The 19,337-nt window shown below is 38.6% G+C and overlaps 2 protein-coding genes across 5 annotated transcripts; both read right to left on the reverse strand.

Annotated features, from left to right (window-relative positions):
* Positions 1-1,862: 1,862 nt before the first annotated feature.
* Positions 1,863-5,890, reverse strand: LOC135612162 (uncharacterized). Of its 2 annotated transcripts, XM_065108040.1 has the most exons (5): positions 5,237-5,887; positions 4,205-4,241; positions 3,262-3,498; positions 3,077-3,124; positions 1,863-2,338 (listed from the first exon to the last, which is right to left on the reverse strand). In XM_065108040.1, exons 1-5 carry the CDS (start codon positions 5,539-5,541, stop codon positions 2,078-2,080), a joined length of 888 nt encoding a protein of 295 aa, XP_064964112.1. In that variant the 5' UTR covers positions 5,542-5,887; the 3' UTR covers positions 1,863-2,077. The 2 variants fall into 2 exon arrangements, with proteins under 2 accessions (XP_064964112.1, XP_064964114.1); XM_065108042.1 differs by lacking the exon at positions 3,077-3,124 and having other exon boundaries at positions 5,237-5,890.
* Positions 5,891-9,825: 3,935 nt separating this feature from the next.
* On the reverse strand, positions 9,826-19,161 carry LOC103983927 (serine/threonine-protein kinase VPS15). Of its 3 annotated transcripts, XM_009401285.3 has the most exons (12): positions 18,661-19,161; positions 18,518-18,592; positions 18,018-18,140; positions 17,789-17,834; positions 17,537-17,697; positions 16,813-16,892; positions 15,762-15,867; positions 15,340-15,516; positions 12,084-15,257; positions 11,324-11,571; positions 11,133-11,232; positions 9,826-10,258 (listed from the first exon to the last, which is right to left on the reverse strand). In XM_009401285.3, the coding sequence occupies exons 1-12, from the start codon at positions 18,856-18,858 to the stop codon at positions 10,082-10,084; spliced, it is 4,665 nt and encodes a 1,554-aa protein (XP_009399560.2). In that variant the 5' UTR covers positions 18,859-19,161; the 3' UTR covers positions 9,826-10,081. The 3 variants fall into 3 exon arrangements, with proteins under 3 accessions (XP_009399560.2, XP_018681938.2, XP_064964115.1); XM_018826393.2 differs by lacking the exons at positions 18,518-18,592; positions 18,661-19,161 and having other exon boundaries at positions 17,789-17,869; positions 18,018-18,124; XM_065108043.1 differs by lacking the exons at positions 16,813-16,892; positions 17,537-17,697; positions 17,789-17,834; ... (1 more) ...; positions 18,518-18,592; positions 18,661-19,161 and having other exon boundaries at positions 15,340-15,557; positions 15,762-15,851.
* Positions 19,162-19,337: the final 176 nt, after the last annotated feature.

Consider the following 19,337-nt stretch of genomic DNA (forward strand, 5'->3'; position numbering starts at 1 on the left):
CAATTCGAATAACCTTGGTTAAGGATTTGTCTGAGCAAGAACACATAGGACATTTCTCTCATGACACTGAGAGTGAATAATCATTTATCGACACTTAATAGCCATTGTAAGGTTAACTACCACTCCCGATGACCGACTGTATTAGTTCTGGAACATTCAAACATATAAGTCCGATATCAAAGAGTAAGCACTCATACAGAATATCCTTGGTGTCTCAAGTCTAAGGACCAGATATACCATTGGAACTACGGAATCACTGTCAGACAATAAGATATCATCAACTATTCAGTATTCCACAAGCGGATCAATCAATGAACTCATTCCCCAATGAGTATATGTATTATATCCCTAGTGTCCCCACACGAGCAACTATAAGACCAGCTACATCCATAATATGGATGGGTATACAGCATATTAGTCTGTCCGGTTATCTCGATATCCCTCTCGAGTAACTTATGATTGGGATTATTTAGGATTTGTGTTTAAAAGCAAATCGGTCTCATTATCGTGATCTCATCACGATCTGATTCATATTGCACAGATCCAAAGACATCACAATATATATATATATATATATATATATATATATATATATATATATATATATATATATATAATGAGAAAAAAAATTACGTGTCAAGTCACATGTGTCATCACTCACGTGGTTAGCTTATAGGGCACCTATGTCTAGTATATATGATATTTTAAGTTATATTTTATATTATTATATTGATCTTGTAATGTGGCCTAGACTAATAATTTATAAAATTATGTTAAATAATTAGTTCTAATTGATATTAAAAAATAATAATCATAATAATGTACATAACTAGGATACTTAAATAATCTTAAAAGAAAATATATTTTGAATAATTATGTGATAATATAAGATGATAATATTTTGGATATCCTTATAGTTAATGGTTGTATATCTAATTAAACAATATCCTTATAGTTAATGATATCAATCCAAATATATGACGTGATATTATTAAGAGATCAAGGATAACAAGAGAGGGAACGGTGAGTCTAACTTTCTTTACATATAAACAGAGATCTATCTTTATTTGATTTTAAATTTTTATTTTAAAATTTTCTATGTAATAATAGTATAATCATTAATTTTATATTTATAAGACTTACGTATAGTGTTTTCCGTTTGTCAAAATGTGCACTGACCATGGTGCCAAGTGGATTGCAAAAATCTTGTCAATGGAAAACAAGCTTGCATGCATGTGGTTGTTCCAGATGAAAAGGGAAAGACTTTGTAGTTGCAGTCTAGCATAGAAGATGGGAACTTCAATGTATTTGTGTCTTCTGGGAAACAGATTTCTAGCTAATGGATCAGGCAGCTCGTGGTTGTGGTTGTAGTTGTAGTTGCAGTCTAGCATAGAAGATGAGAACTCTCAATCTCTGTCATCCGCCACTTTTCTCCTCGCAATGATATTTTAGAAGCTACGCAGGTTGGTGGTTGGGACCGAGCTCACCTGAGATTTCTCTCTTGGAATATCATGTAATTGATTGCTCCTCTGTAGAATTTTGTCGACCGAAAGCATCTGATTTCAAATACCATTATGATAGTATGCTTTTTCTCGTCTTTCATTGATTTTACAAGGTTTGTGTCACTTATTGATTTTGTGTCATTTATTGTGTTTATGACATTTATGATAATATGCTTGTTTCCTGTGATAATATGTTCCTCATTTATTGATTTTGGAAGGCTTGGAATCCTTAGTTTACCGGTCTTGCTGCATTGCACAATGCACAGGTGATTCGATGGACTGCGGTGGGTTAGATAATCTTCAAAACAAAATCTACTAACAAAATGACAGCATCAAAGGGAGAACATCGTGGGAAAGATCTAAGAAACAAACCATATATTTTGCTTTGGAAGTGGAAGGTGTTTACATGAGCCATCAATCTGGCAACTCAAACAAATAATTCATTCGATTCATGACCACATACTTGATCCCAGAGGACATGGATTGCTACAGGATCTCCTAAAGATTAGTATTCTGTACTGCACTATGTTAACGCTTTCTTGGTAGAACATGTTCTTACTGAGCTGTCGGAACAGCTATCGCTTGCCAAATCTCAAGCACTTGTTGTGTTTCACCTCTGTGATGGTTGATGTGGGCAGACTGCTTTGCGTCGTCTGTTTTGCGACAGAAAGTTTCTCCATTGCATTGATAAATTTGCGCAGGTGCCGGATATATTGGGGATACGACTCTAAGTTGCAGTGACCACCTCCCTTGATCCATAATGGATCATACTTCTCTTTGGATAGTTCCCACAAGCGTTTCCCATGAGTCCAGTCGACGATATCATCAGCAGTTCCCTACAAACAAATGGCACATGATTAAGACCTCATGTGATAGTGGTGTACTTCTAGAATTGAAGTCCTTATTTTTTATATAACATGGATCATGAACATCAATGAAATGGGTGGATTGAAAGATTTGAAACAATATACACATGGTTCATGTTCAATAGTTTCAGGAACACCACAAAAGAATGTCAATGTAAGAAACTTGAATGCTCCTAGAGAAAGTCTACTTTGGCATTTAAATGATACTTTGGACTTATTTTAAGCATGGAAAGCTTCCAACTCCAGAATAAAATTAAAGCAGGTACCAGCGGTCAGCAGAGAAAGAATTAACTAGCATGCACATGACATGCCCTGCGGAAGGTAACTGATACAATAAACATTTTCTATTTGCCAGCTAAGTGTTTCGGGATCAGGACAGGTCCTTTTCTTTCCTAATTTTGGAAGTCTATTCAACCAAACTATTTTTGAAAAGGTTGATCTCAGATTGGCAGCTGTTTATAGAATGTCACCAAGTCTTTTAGTTGAGCTTTCTAATTTTGCTGCAAACAAGGTTCAGGAGATGATGAGATAACAAAGTTGGACGTACTAATCATATTATACGATGGCAATGCACTTGGGAATTTCTAGTGCTAATTTGCAAAACTGATGAGTTTATAGGATAATCAAACCAACATGCAATGTAGTATTGCAGTACCTGGTTAATCAAATAAAATCAAATTAATGAACTGGCTGATGAAAAATGCTTACATGTATAACTAGAACTGGGCAGTTTACTTGTCGAATTTTGTCAATGTTCTGCAGACAAAAAGCCCATGTTTCACAGTAATAATTAAAGAACACATCAAAAAATTACAGGAAAAGCAATAGTATGAACATGAATATGAACAAATAAAGCAGAGAAATAATCGAATAGCGATGAATTCCCAACATACCTTGAAAATATCAAACCAGAATGTCAGTTTCACAGGATATAGGACTCGTATGCCTGACAGGATTGCACTATGGAGGACAACGCCTCGCAGTTTCTGTAATCGTGCAGCCAGGTGCAACGTCGGTCCGCTACCAACAGACTGGCCATACAAAATGAGATCTTCTTGTTTTATCCCATACTCTTTCTTCAAACAATCGTACACTGCTTCTATGTCATAGTACGTGTTGAACTCAGATGGCTTTTGGGCAGGATGACGAGTAACAAGGAAAACAATACACAGTCAGAAGTGAGAAGTAGGCTACAATGCATGCTTCTGATGACAAACTTTAGTTTATTGAGAACATATCTTATGACATAGAGAGGTACTTGTGGCTGTTGCTGTCAATCTTTATTATCACAGAGTTCTTGAGGAAGCATGTGTAGACTTAGATTGTGATTCCAACATAACTCATGCAACATATCACCTTCACATAGATCGGATGTAACTCATTCCTTATTCAAGCAGTCAATTCTAAGCACCTAAGAGGGTAAATATTTTTGCTGCATACTACTATCTTGCAGGTGTAAATCACCCCTGAAACTTATGGGCACACACATCAAGTTTGCTGGAGAGTGTGTCGCCCATGAAAAACTTCAAGGTATTCACCCTTGCTAGATAGCAGTTTTGTTTGTGGAATTGCTACTGCTATTTACTATCACTATTTTATGGCCCATCATGTGTGATGTTTGCTTGCTTCCTTGAAGGAGAATCATCTATTTAAAATTGTGTACTGTCTAGAAAATGTTATGGAAGGCTTTACCTATCCTTTGTTTAATTCAACTGATTTAGCTATCTCAAGCACAGCATATAACTTTGTTGTCATACTATTATACAACTACAAAGCATACAAAACAAGTAGAGAAGGCAGGAGGAAGAGAACAAGAACATGTTTGCAAATGTTTACCTTCCCTGTCGATGCTCCATAACCTGAGTAATCATAACTGCAAAACAGAACATAGGGTCAGTAATTAGTTCTGACTGCGTTTTCCATCGAAAAGCAATTTCTGATTTCATTTTAAAGTAAAAAAATATTTGTCACACTATCCAATTTGAACATCAAAACATCTGAATACTAAACAGATCTGCACATTGCATCCTTGAGGTTGGAGTGGGGAACAAAAGCAACAATAAAATAATAACAACAATCAGCCATAATGGCCCAACTATGTCGGGTCAGCTATATGGATCTTCGCAAGACATGAACTTGTATTCTCATAAACTCGTACTCCAACATTCAGCGATCATCATAGTTCTCCCGACCCATCAAAAACATAAATAAAGCAATTTTCGTACAAAACATGTCCGACAGAAATATTAAACTAAATGGATCATCAAACTGGAGAAAAGGAATCAATTCTGCCTACTTCTGTGACCATTATCTCAGCATCCATAGAGCAATCCTTTTGTTGCTGTCATACACATACAAAAAGCTCTTCGAGTACAATAAAATATTACATGCACAGGGCTTAGCACCTCACGTTTCATATCTACTTGTAACAAGTTACGGATGGTTAGCAGAGGAATCCATCTGAAGCCACATATAACATTAGAGGGAAGCAGAAATATGTTTAGAAGCCTAATCTCCAATGTTCTTGACAACCATGGAAGCAAGAGATGGATCAAATGAAGCGAAGAAGAACAGAGATTAAGCAGGCACAACCTTGGATTCTCTCTCAGAAACCTAGGGGATATAAACATCAAAATTACCCCCTTTTTTCATTCAAAATCCCTAAGGTCCTAATCAATTACCAAGACCACCCAATGTTTCGCCTCCAAAATCTAAATCTAGGAACCAAGCTTATTCAAAAGAACCCATCTTTTGCACAAAAGATCCAATCTTGCGAACTGAGGAATGAGAAAGGGAATGGGAACGGAAGAGAAGAGGACAGGGGAAGAGAAAGGCAATGGTAGACAGAGAAGCTTCTGTGTGCTCTACCTCATGATGTTGACCCGGAGATGAGCGCGGAGCTCGAAGAACAGGTCGAGCATCTGGCCGAGGTCAGCCGCATTGCCGTGGGAGTAAAGGAGGGTGAAGCGGGCCAAGGGGTGGCGCCAGAAGGTGGCCACCACCCGGTTCCCGACCTTGGTCTCTACCAGGTGTACCGCCACGTTCCTCTCCGGCGACAATCCCGACAGGCACAACCGCCCCTCCGCTCCCCCCTCCCGGAACACCTCGTACGTAGCCGGCTCCGGCGGAAAGAACGCAAACCGTGCCGCCACCGACGACGTCACGTTCCCCATCTCGCCTCCTCCCCAAACGCCCCAAAGATCCGACCTTTCGCCAAATTAATGTCACTATCCTCTCCTCTCAGCTCCCTACCTCCTCCTCTGTCTTCATTTCCTTTCCCAACCTCTCCTCTTCTTCTTCTTCTTCTTCTTCTTCCTTCCTCTTCCTCTCTATCCCACAACGTCCTTCTTCTATTCCTCCCCTTTTTCTTCTTCTTTTGGTGCTGTTTTTGATGGCAATTTGTGAAACAGAGAGAGACAGAGAGAGAGAGAGACAGAGGAGAAAAGGAAGAGAGAGAGGGGGAGGAGGAAACCAAACCAGGTGGCAGAGGGCGGTTTGTGTTTGTTGTTTGTTAATCGTGTTCTTGGACGCATACACGATCTATAAGAATGGAAGGTGGCGATGTAGAGAGAGAGAGAGAGAAAGAGAGAGAGAGAGAGAGGGAGGGAGTTGAAACGAATCGAGAGGAATTAAGAGAAGCAGAGATAAATCTGATGAAAGATTAGTTTTTTGATGAGCTGGAGCAACTCAGAATCCAGGATTTCCCTGTCATCTGATGAACACAAAAAGGCCACTGCACGAATCACGAGGGAACAAAGAAAAGTACGATTGACGGCTCAGATTGGGTCAAACGAGGTTCCAAGATCCGTCAGTCGTGACTTGTGGTCAGACATCCTTCGTGGGGCACCAAACCTTTTGGTGGCCGTCATCTCCGACTCACACACACACCCACCTCCTCAGATCACATCGTAATTTAGTGTAGATCTCATGGTAGTTTGGACTGGGTAGCTCATTGCCTTTTTTGGAACGTACTTCCATTGCTCCTCTAACCTCGCTAGATTCTTCTTAGATTCTATTCGCAGATGCGTATTCAAGTCACAAAATCTAGGGAGGCGTGAGATCTTGGATGGACGGTCTTGATGATCGCATCACAAAGCCTTCGTCCTTGCCGTTATGCTTTCATATACGCAAGCTAAGATGAAGCCAATTAAGAACTGCAATTACAAGTAATTCATGATCAGGATTAAGTTGAAATTTGAGCTTCAAATTGTTATCATGATGTATTATCGACTTGGATAGCTTAAATTTTTTTCCTAGCATAGTCCAAACCAAGAGCTAAGATTAATTATTGCCACAAGTTTTATGATGAGTTGGGGGTTAGGAAAACTTTTAAGGGCCAAAAGAGAGGAAAAAAATAAAAAAGATCCACACTTAAAAGACCTAACTCAACTAGATTAGTTTTTTGGCTTTATTAAGCAAAATTAGGCTTTGACTCACTAACATCTCTCACAATCATTTTTTGTCAAATACCCCCACAAGTTTACAAATGTTGGAGAGACTCTCAAATGTTAAAATAATGTTGATTATCTTCAAGATTTCTATCAAAGTGGATGAATTAATGTTCAACAATTATTGTTCTATTTTTAACATATTTCTTAAGATATTGGAAGCTTACTCATTCAATCATATGAAAAAAAAAGTTCTTAAGATTAAAAATGAATTTGTTGGATAAAGAAACATATAAAAGATATATGAGAAACTAAATAATACTATGGGAAAGACAATGAATACATCTCCAAAAATATAATATATATATATATGGTAGAGCATTTATCCAATAGATTGAAAAATCATAGGCATAGCTTAAAGAAATGTTCATGCCATCCAAAAATATTAGGTGACTTTTGAAGACCAAGTGACTAATCTCCAAAGAGGAGAATAGCAGTAGTAGTTAACATTGATGTGGTCCAATTTGAACCAAATGCATTGTCACATGTCATATGCAGTGACATTGAAGAGTTGCTACGAGTTGCAATCAATCAGATGCCAATGGAGTTTCTTCAGAGGTGAAAACAGGTGCATGTGATTCTTTAAATTCTTTAATGTGGAGTGTATGGATGAGTTGGTATGCATCCCTTTCCAATTGTGATGTCCCAATTCCTTCTTCTGTAGGGTGGTGGCAAGCGGATAAGGAAGAAGTGGTTGTTCCTCCGAGTTCTCTTTTCAATCTAATCATCCTCCTTTTTCTCTGAACAAAGAAACCATAATATTTCATTCGATCAATTAAAAGTTCGCCAAGATAATGAGCACTCTCCGCATAAAACAGTAAGGTCACAATACAATTTAGACAGATCTTAGCGAGTGTAGGTAATCTTACAAGAAACCAGACTAATAAGATCGGTGTTGTAGATCCAACATCATGTTTCGGCATATCTGAAAACCCAAAACCAGATCACTCTCATCAGCAAATTAATGTCTTTGGCAGATGATGCAAGTGTTTGTCCCCTTCTCTCAGCCAAGAAAGCATTCAAACCTGTTGAAGCTAAAGGCTGGGGTGATTCTTTTATGACAAAGGGAATAACTGAGGGCATGTTCATGATTGTTCTTGAAAGCATCACAGTACTTTTGAAAAGCTTCTTCGCTCATGGTGGCATTTGGTAGCGTTTAAAGCGGCACGCATGCACCGTAACGCATGTCTCGAAAGAGCTAAAACACATCTCTTGATCTTCGCAGCTGAGGTAAGGAGTGCACATATCGGAGTACGAAAGGAAGGGAAATGGAGAAGAACAAAAAGCGAAGTCACATTGTTATCGCTGATTGCTATGACTCGAATAGCATCCTATCTAAATGGGTTTTAAGCCAATAATAAACCATTTGCTTCTGCCGTATATCTGCACAGCTCTTGATTTACTGATCAAGATGATGAAACTCTCTTTCGGTGTCAACTGTGTTGGAGGAGACCATCAACCTAATGGACTACTATTTCTACATTGCATAGCGGTGACTTCACAAGAAGAGGACATGAGAGTATGGGTTCCATCTATCTACATCAGATTCAGATAGAGATGTTGCATCTGCTGAAGTGATAAAATGGAATGCTTAAAGATCATAATAGATTCTTCCCATTCACTGCAAAAACCATCATCAAATTTGTAGGAATATATAGGTAAACTCAATAGCTTTAACCGAGCCATACAACAATGGTTTTACTGAGACGAGAAACCTAGTGGATGGTCCATGTCTAGGAATGTGCGCCCGTAAGAGAGAAAGATCGGAAGAAGAAGCTTTGGCAAAGTTGAAGCCGGTCCTATGAACCAGCTTTTCCTTACGACGTGGTCATCATCCCCATTCCCCAGAATCATTTCTCTCCTCCACATGAGATGTGGTCAAGAGAGAACTGGGTTTTGTTATCATTCGTCTCTTTAGTGTTCAAAGCAGGTCATGCACACCCGTAACTCTCAGCAGCCATGCCAGGTCTTTTTTCCCCCTGCCTGCACCTTTGTGAATGGGATGGCGATGGGTCAAAGGATAAAGAGACGGGTCAACATGGATGGATTGACAGGTATGGTTGTGGAAGTGCGTGCCCTGAGAAAAGAAAGAGATGAGCAGCACAGGGCCAGCATATGAATATGATGGCATCTTGCAACTTCCATTGCACATCATCATCATATATGTATTGGCGTGGGCCATATGGTCTCTTTTGTTGCCACCTCAGACGGTGGAGATGAGACATCTGCACTTCCCTGTTCTTTCAATCACGCACTCGACACAGTCAAAAATCTCACGAGGAAGAGAATTCTTTGCTTTCGGACGAGATTTTTTTGTTATGATATTTTTCTTCTTTTATATTTGATAGAAAAAATTATTCATCTAATCATGAATGTATACTCAAACATTATAAATATTAGGTTGATATAAAATATTTTTTTTAAAAAATATTTTTTTTAAAAAAATATTTTTCTCATATCATATAATATTCTTTTCGTTCAATCAATTATAAAAATCGTTAAGATTATAGTAAACGAGAAAAATTCTGTCACCCACAGTTTATATATTAATAAGATCATTTAGTCATATTGATTTATATCTGTTGAAGAATATGAGAATCAAAGACTCGTAAGTTTGTTGATGGAGGAGTATGTTGATGGAAGAGTATGAGAACTAAGGGCTCGTAAGTTGTCAATGATCGATCGATTAAATTATCCCTTATCATATATATATATATAATCATAAAATTAATTCTTAATATGTTTGACAAAAAAAAAAAAAAGTATATATTGGCGAATATTGAGAATTGAGAAAAATGCATGTCAAGAGCAGTGAAGCAATATTCTCTAAACTATTAAAAGAAATTTCCAATCATTCATAGTCTTTTATATAATCAAATGGTTATAACGGAATAAATATATAAAAATCTTCATTTTCTCTATTCCCGAATAAACACTTTACAGGTGCTAAATTATATTGATGCACTACTAACAATATCAATAGCACTTGTAAGCAGGTACTCCATCAACTGCGAAGAGATGTATTAACTCCTTTGTAGATTAATGTAATCAGACTCAGGTACATGCAGCAATTGACCAATTAAATTATAAGCCAAAACTTGTAACTCGGCGAAAACAGATCTAAATTCACTTTGAACGAAAGAAGAGTAACTTTCAACTATTTGGGCACATGGTTATCCACATGCCTTTAGATCTAATTGTCGATATTCATGTATCTACATATGTACAACGCAATCTTCACAATCTAATTGTCTTTCTCCAGTTCTTATTTCCAGACCTTGATTGCACCATCTCTGCTACTGGATATCAGTAGTCTTTGGCTCAACTTGGCGGATGCTAATGAAAGCACCGAGTCACGGTGGCACCCGGCAGAATCGGTAGCTGCCATTGAGAGAAGTGCCTTCTGGGCCAACTTGGATGCAGCAGGCCTCTTGTTCATCTCCTGTTTGACATTTTAAACAACCAAGTTGTACCGACAAAAGCATATAAATTGGCTCATTTTCTACAACAAGAGAATGTAACAACTCCAGGAACGATAACAGCACAAGTTAAAATGCTAAAACCAAGCATGAGCACCAGGTTGGTACATACTAATTAAGATACCAACATGATTCTTCTTTGGGAAAAAATGCATAATCAATGTATATTACACATCCTTCTATGATAATATTCTCAGGTAAATATTCTATCTAATCAATGTAGGATGTAGACAAAACCTAGAGAACAAGTCAGATGCTAGTGAATCAGCATAACTCGATACTTGGAACTGTCTCATAGTGTGTAAAATGCAAGTTGTCTAACACTAGCTAACCTTCATCAGAATGAGCACAAGATAAATTCAGTCAATGAATTGACAGGAATTAGGATCTTTCTTTATAGAGATAAACTCAATCCCATCGGATTAGAAACAATGTGTGTGGCATTGTTAGTTCACATGATCCTCCAAATTGTTTTTAGAAAATCCATTTGAGGATATGTCAAAAATACAGTAGATAAATCTTTTATAACACAGATGCTTAAAAAGAAGCCTTTCGGCACCAAATGCAACATAAGCACAAATGACCCATCAAAGTAGCAATCTAGATGAAAGATCACACTCACTTATCTTCAAGTACGCACATGTACTACATGAATTGAAGAAAAAAAATCAAAGTAGAACTAGATATCTACAGGATTCCAGGAATCTTTCATGAGAGTACACAATTCATTTAAAACAGTTCCAGAAATGCAGCGCTTAAACAACATTAGTATGGAAATAGTAGTAGTAGAATTGTCCAGGAAAGAATTGAAATACAACAAAATTACTTAAATTGTACCTGAACAACTTGTATGCCAAAGCTAGACCTTATATCGTAGTACTCATCATTCCTGACACCTTTTGTTGATGGACCGCATACACAGTAACTATGATCAGGACTGCAAGATCATGAAAAGGAAAATAAAAATCCACAAAGGCAGATTTATTTTGTGAAACCATTTATAATAAATGTTGAATTTAAATGATAACCTAGAATGATCCCAGTATCGTATCCTCAAGTCTGTTCCACCGGTTAACAGGTCTCCTCCAGGTAAGGGAAGCAATGAGCGGATACCCTGAAGACGAGGGGCAGGTTCATTCAACTCATCAGTCCTATATTTGGAACTGGTACCACGTTTCCCATCTGGTTTTGAACTTTGTTTGCTAGAAGGCCTTGCCAGTGCTCGAGTAACATTGGATGTTTCAGCTTCATTCTCACCACTGGCTACTCTCAGCACCTGCAATATTTTGGAAAATATTATGCATAATTGCAAACACAAATATCAGCATTATATTTGCATAACCTTCAAGAATCAATCAATGTATTACTAGTTGGGACAGAAATAAGAAACAACTTCCTACAAAACCTGAGCCCATGATTTATTGCAATATTCAAAGACACTAAATATAACTACTTTTGCAATTAGTAAACGTCAACTTTCTGCATAAACAAGAATAGAAACACTTATCAAACAAGTAGCAGCTATTGCATGAGAAAATTAAACACTAGAATTAAGAAAAAAATGATAAATTGTAATTCAGATAGAAAAGATCCATTTAAACATAAAGTGAAGCTTAAATAACCTAAACCATATAACAAATGTACAAAATAGCTCTAGATAACCCACATTCCTACAGTATGTCTCAGTGCAACCCACCATGGTTATCTTCCTAAGTAGAAAACTTTTTACCTTTGTATACCATAAGGTATAAGGAACCCACAAGGTACAAAGAAGCATTCTTCAATTACCTGATGGCAACTTCCATTCTCTGCATTCCAGAGGGAGACCTCATTATGCCCAGCAGCAACATAAACTAACGGCCTTGTGACAGTAGACGAGGAATTGGCTGGTGGAATTAGCAAGCATAACTTTTCCACAGGGCATACAGTGGGGTACTGCCAGGAGTTAACAGGCAAAAGGAACCTGAGATCCCATAGTGTCAGAAAACCCCTTGAAGAACCCGACACAAACCAATTCCCACATTGACCCATTACGAGAGATGAGACATATCCCTCATCAGGAACAGCTTTGAATGTCCAAGCTTCTGAGTTCATCCTTGTATCCCAAAGATGGACCCCACAACGCTGGGTGCTGAACAAAACAGTCTGACTTATGCAGCTATCTGCACTAGAACAGTTTAGAAGGCTAAGAATCGCACCTTCACCAACTTCTCTCTTCTTGATATCAGCAACACCCGAGTACCTTTCAATTACATTACCAAACCCTCTAGATATATAATCCACAGAAAACAAGTGAACTCTTCCATCACTTGCACCAAGAACTACTTGTGCAGTGCCTCGAAGCATAGTTGCACATAAAGCCCGGCTACCATCAAGAGAATAAGTTAACCTAGATCGAAAAGAGATGTCCTTTTCCAACTTTCTAGTATCCCATATCTTAACAGTGGAATCATCTGATGCACTTATGAAAAAGGTGTGGTCATTTGAAATGGCTATATCATTCACAGCAGAACGGTGCTCCTGGAGGTGTGCAACAAGAACTCCACGAGGCTTCCATTCTGTGTCAGGAATTGAAGATGCTCTTGCTAAGGCAGACAACCCACCTAAATCAGACTGTGAGGCATCATCTCCAGCCATAGACGAGCTTCCCTTTAGAGTGTCACAAACAGTAATATCCTGGAACTTGCTGGTCACATAAGCAGATTGCTCAGAGTCCCTGGCTTCTGGATCTTGTGCTGGCTTTTGGACTTGCTTGACGTTGTTGCTGATGTTAAAAAAAGAGCTTGAAACAAGTTTAGGAGGAACTGAACTTGATAAGCCAAACTGCTTGTTAACAGGCTCCAGCCAAGGCATGCATGAAGCAGCAACCCCTTTAGGATTCCAATTCATTGAAGATTCAGAACCTACAGACACTCCAGCTGTGCGCTTATCCACACAAACAGAATACAAGGGTATGCCTTCACCAGGCCCATCACAAAGAGAATTATTTCTTGCTGTGATTTGCGCGGAGATGAAGCCAGAGAATTGCAATTTTTCAGATGAAAGAGAGTCTCTTATGTCCACTGAACCAGAGGTACTTTGGAAGGGAGTCCCTGTTCTTATGGCAACATCTTCAATGATAGGTAGAGGTGAATTCTGTGTCATACTATTGACATATTTGCCACTTTGTGCATTGGATTCTCTTTTGACAGGACTCTTAATAGATTTTACATCACCTGCTACCTTCCTAGTATGTTCAACAGTTTCCCACTGGTTTGAATTGGAGGATCTGCAATACCATATTTTTCTTTGTCTTTCCAACATGTAAGGACTCCTTGCATTCTCCACAACTTGATAGTATACCGTCTTACTGACTGGAGGCTTCAGACATGAAAGGAGGGATGTCTCAGAAGATAAAGAAGTTGGCTCTCTGTGGAAGAAAGAGCGCAAAACTGGAAAAAGATAAACATAGGAATCTACTGGTCCTAAGCTCTCGCTGCTGGCAGCAATAAAAGTGACAGCTGACCTTCTAACCCATTGGATTGGATAACATAACAAAGGAAAAGCTTTCTCAATCAGCCCACGAAGCATCCTTTTCTGTAGAAAACCACTCTTGCACAACATGGATAAGCATTCTAAAGCATTCACAATTACAGCCTCCATTTCATCGCTCAACGCCTGTTCGATATAAGGCAAAAGGTATTCCTCAACACTTATTTGACCGACAAAAAAGCAGACAAAAATTATCTGCCCGTAAAAAACTGCTCGAAGTTGCTCATCTCGATCATTAAGAAATGCTGGTAGGATGGGCAACAACAAGTCATTACTATGCCTCTGTCCAAAGAAATAACAAAGACGACCAATATCCTGCAGGAGAGCTCTACGGATATTTGGAGTTTGCTTTGCACCCATTACCAATTCCTGCACAATTTCAGCTATGGATTTTCTCAACTGCACAAGCTGACCGTCAACTTTATGGCCTTGCTTCTTTCTTGGTGATTCCATAGGAAGGGATTGCGATTTTTGAACTAGACCAGATCTATCAAGAGGTACTCCATCAGATATGTGCTCGGAGCGAATCAAGAATCTATAAGCAGTCATTGCAATCTTAGAAATGTTACTTGCATAACATATCCTAACACTTTCTTCTGGATCATCAGGAAGCATGGAAAGCATTGGAAGAATATACTCGGGAAATATCATTGCATCACTGGGAGGAAAGTCTTGGACTGAAGGCAAAATGTCACACAATGTTTCAAGAGCAGCACAACGCACAATTGCGGCTGGATCAGAGAGCATCACAATAACATATGGAAGTACATGTTGCAAACGATCTTCATCATCAATGTATGAGGAAGAAGTCTTTAGTAAAATAAGACCAGCCCTCCTCAGCTGTGGTTGCTTTACACTTCTTATGCATGAGCAAACTAAAGATGCAATTAGGACCATGCCTTCGCAGCTGACTTTACACTCTGACCCTGGAAAAGACGGCATGCCATATGTATCTGTCTGGCTATCATATTCATCCATCAGAGCGTCCAAGTCACTTTTAAGGATCTTTCTTAAAAAAATTGTTTCTTTCTGCTTATGTCCTTTGGAATCACCTAAAGCCTGTTCTTTCAAATGCATAAATTGTTTAGAAAATGGAGTGCAGGTGGCGTCAGAGTCATTTGAGGAGATCAATGTAGATTTTCTCTGTGCTACATCCGAATGTGTTTTACGGCTTATGTTTTCTGCATCCCTGAGAAGTGAAGTGATATCTCCAACAAGCTGTATATGGTCAGCAACTGTGACTTTCTCCAACTTTCCTCTTTCATTCCCTCTTGCCGATTGCATGCTTTGTCTCCCACCTTCTGTATGTTGAAAACCTTCATCATCTGTGGATTTTGAACAAGTGGATGGATCAGAAACAATGTCCTCAGATGATCTAAAATTCATCATTTGCTCATGTATCTTCTGGAAGGCGCTTTGTGTTGCAGCAACCTATAACAAAATCAAATTTTAACTTGTTATTTGTATAAGTTTGTAACTAGCTTACAAAAACGAGATCATCAGACTTTCTCACCCTTGTATCCGAGTCAAGAGGAACCAGACAAGAAAAGAATTTGTGAAGAAATGGTGCAAAATAATTCGGAAATATAGAAGACGCATAATTTTGCAAATAACTTTCACATGTTAGCCTTGCATTTGGGTCCAACTGAATCATGTGAAGTATCATTTTCCGGATTCCATCATCTTGTATCTACAATAATTAAGCACATGATCAAGCTCTGCTTAATGAATCTGAAAAAAATGAAAAAAAAAACAAGCTAATAAAACCTATAGTGATAATGCTTTTCACTATTACGAGAAACTAAAAGAACAAAATTAACTCAAGTGCATGATGACAAAAGGACCACAATACCTGATATTTATTAAATAAAATGGTTAAAATACTTCAAGTTGTTACATGAGACAGATTGAAGTAAATATCAGCATAAAAATAACCTTTTCAAGGTATTGACTAGGGTCATATTGCCCTCGGCGATATGAAAGTAGCTGGGATAACTCAAATAATGGTTGCCCCTCCAGAAAAAGCTCAGCAATAACACACCTGAAAAGAAAAGGCATCAATACATTTCATGAACCATGTATAGGACAGAATGAATCTGATGGCCAGATAAACTTTTTAACAGCAATAATTTGACACTACCAAGGTTCTTATTTGGGCTCAAGAGATAGACCATGGATTGCCATACAAGTCCATTCCAGACAAGCATACATACTTATTGACACATCCACCCTATACTAGGATAGGTCATATTCCTTGGACTGAAGCTACCTGCACTATCCTAACCAATGCATATCAATACATGTCCATGCCTTATTTCAACCTAGAGATCCTAGAATCAATCTAACGCCCAACCTACTAATCAGGTGGTACTCTGGAACTCCTAGATTCAAACAACAGATACCATCCTGTAGATGTCAATTCATTCTGATCAAACATGCTAGGCTTTTACACATCATCCACCTTCTACAAACACTGTATTACCTAGATCAAGAAACTTTATTCTTGTAAATCATTTCTCCTCTAAAATTTTCAATAAAAGCTGGAGATTCTAACTGGACATCACAGAATTTTCAAAAGAGACACAAAATTCCAAAATATATTTGTGTACATGCAAAATTGCACCTCACAGCTTCATCTTGAAATGGGTTAAGAGACAAGAATATAAGGAAAACAGATCTATCTTAAGGGTTGTTTTATACAAAGATACAAATAAACAAGTAATATCCAACTTACGAAATGGTACAATATGAAAAAAGAAATGGTTGACAATTGGGATTATTATAACAATAAAGCTTGGAAAATAGATTACTTTATAGAACTCAGATGATGAAATTGTTTTCAAAGAAATAAAACAACTGTGTCAAGTTACAATAGCACCCATGATGCATCATTCTTGTTAAGTCAATCATAGAGATTGAAAATGTAACAATATGCAGAGACAGTCAAATGTAGTGACGTGCTCCTTTATAAAAAGAAATTTCATACCCCAGTGAGAAGATGTCCATAGATGGCTTTAAAGGTGCATCTGCTGCAACTTGTGATTCACTTCCATGATCATAAAATCTCTGAAATAAGTAAAACCATATATAGATCGGTTACTTCTCTAACAAGATACTTATAAAAGATGTAAACAAAACATCCCACCAACTAGAATATGAGACATGGTAGTCCAAAAGAAACACATGAAGTATAACATGATCATAGAAGATGTGCCTAAAATATGAGTGGATAAATTTAACAATGAAAATTAAGGAGAGAATTTGTTAGCTTCAATAAGATGTGTAAACATATATTCATTCGCATATGTCACACCAAGCTCCACATTTGGAAAGTCAATACAATGTATAATTGATGACTTCATTCTTGTTACATATTCAGAAATACCACCAGCAAATTTTATCTGACAACTTGCTGTGATTTCCAATCTTCATGTCAGCAGTACTCATTGAAACTGGGTCTACCTTGAGATGTGTTATTCTGCAACTTATTAAAGGGTATAACAAATTCGATTTAGAATATTCCATCGCCGTCCACTTCTCTCTTTAAGAAATCAAAACTCCTAAACCATCTCTCTCACAAGGCTATCTTAGGGGATCACTCATACCTCAACCCTCATAATACCTTCATGCAAATTTATTATTTAAACCAGCTATGAAAAAATTACAAAACCTGCAGATCTCAGGAAAATAGCTAGAAGCAAGAATCCCACCTCAGGTGCGAGATAACATCGCCTCCTCCCACCAGTGTCAAAGAAGAATGAAAAATCTGAAGGGTCATCATCCGGTATGTATGTTGGCTTGAAAGATGCAAAGTCGGCAAGATATAGCCAATTCCAAGAAGTAACAAGAACATTCTCACACTTGATATCACCTATAGTAAGCAAAATGCCTTGTTAATAACAACTTCATGTCAAAAAATCCAAAAGCGAGCCATTTTTCTCCCTCCAGAAATTCCTTCTCACCATGGCAAACTCCTTTGTTGTGACCCTGCTCCACAGCACAGAGTAACTGCACAACCAAATGATCTAAGTCCACAACCATATCTGGAGAACAGCAATAGAAAGACTTACATGAACAATGGACTGAAAGCATTTGGAGACAGTTCCATTAAAGCCGCAGCCAAGTTTAATAAGTACTGCTAATAGTCTTTCTGTTTTCTCCTATGAAGAAGGAACAATTAGAAATATATACCTGAAATGCAAGCCACTTCTTTTCAATAAGGCTGAGGAAGGGCCGCGTGCTCAGCCGATCATGAAGGTTGCTGAAGAAATATTGCCTCAAGAGATAAGCTGCCTTATCAGTCTCCAGCCAGAACTATATACCACTCAAAACCTCAGAGCAAGGTTCAACAAGAAGCAACACGAGAAATACAAGAACTGATGCTAATGTTTCCAGTGCAGCATAGACCTTTACAAGCTTTATTTTAAGAAATTAGGTAAAAAAAATCTATATTCATTAGCCCAATTAGCATTAACTGCTATTGCATCAATAATCAAATGCACATGGAAGAAAAAAATAAGGTCAATTCCCAGAAAGAACAAATATGCATATCAATATGTGATTGAAATTACTGTGTCTAATACCACACATAAATTTCAAAAATTCAACACGTAATTCCTCAATAAATCATATATTAAAAAAATGTAATATAAAGAAGTATAAAAGGGCTATCAAAGAAGAGAAAAACTCACTTGAAATGGCCAAACATGGGGATGTTGCATGGATTGGAAGATGTCCCTGATCTGAGCCAACCTCCTCTCATACTCCTGTATAACGCAGGCATATCAATGGTCATACTCAACGTCAAGCTCAAAAAGCTAGGGAGGGAAGGGACCTTGAGGTCGAGGGGGTCGCCGCGCTTGAAGTAGACCTTGACAAGAACGAGGCCCTCGTCATGCTTGCAGAGGATGGACTTGAAGAAGCGTCCCCGGCCTAGAATCTCCACAAGCACCAGGTTATAGGTGGATGGGAGGTCGTGGAGGTAGTACTCGGTCGCGGACACCTGGGTGGTCCTCGCGATCTTGTTCCCCATTGCACCGCCGCTCTCCGCAAAATCCCTCGGATCCCTTCACCTCCCCTCCTTCTCCTCTTCCCTAATTGTTCTTCGCCGGCGGAGATCGGGCAGGATCCGCAGACGTCGCCGTGGGTAGGGCGAATTAGGGCTCTCACATGGCGCCTCGGCTCTCGTCGGGATCGAGAAGGCGGAGGGAATTATTAGGCTGTTCGCAATTCGCCTCTCTCTACCCTTCGTCGTCGCCTCTCCTCCGTCCCTCTCCTTCCTTCGTCTTCTTGGTTTTCTCGTCTCCTCCTGTCGGGTGAAACAAAGAAGACCGGTGACGAAATATCCTGATGCTTCTACCCGAGGGGAGCGTGTACGAGTGTTAACGGATTGGACCGGGCCATGTCGGATTCGGATTCAGATTCGGACGCGAAAGGCACTGGATTTGTTCCTAAGTGGGTTACCGGATCAGAATTTTCGTATTGGATCGAATCCTAACTGGGTTACCGGAT

This window comes from Musa acuminata, chromosome BXJ2-5, assembly GCF_036884655.1.
Source record: "Musa acuminata AAA Group cultivar baxijiao chromosome BXJ2-5, Cavendish_Baxijiao_AAA, whole genome shotgun sequence".
NCBI lineage: Eukaryota > Viridiplantae > Streptophyta > Magnoliopsida > Zingiberales > Musaceae > Musa > Musa acuminata.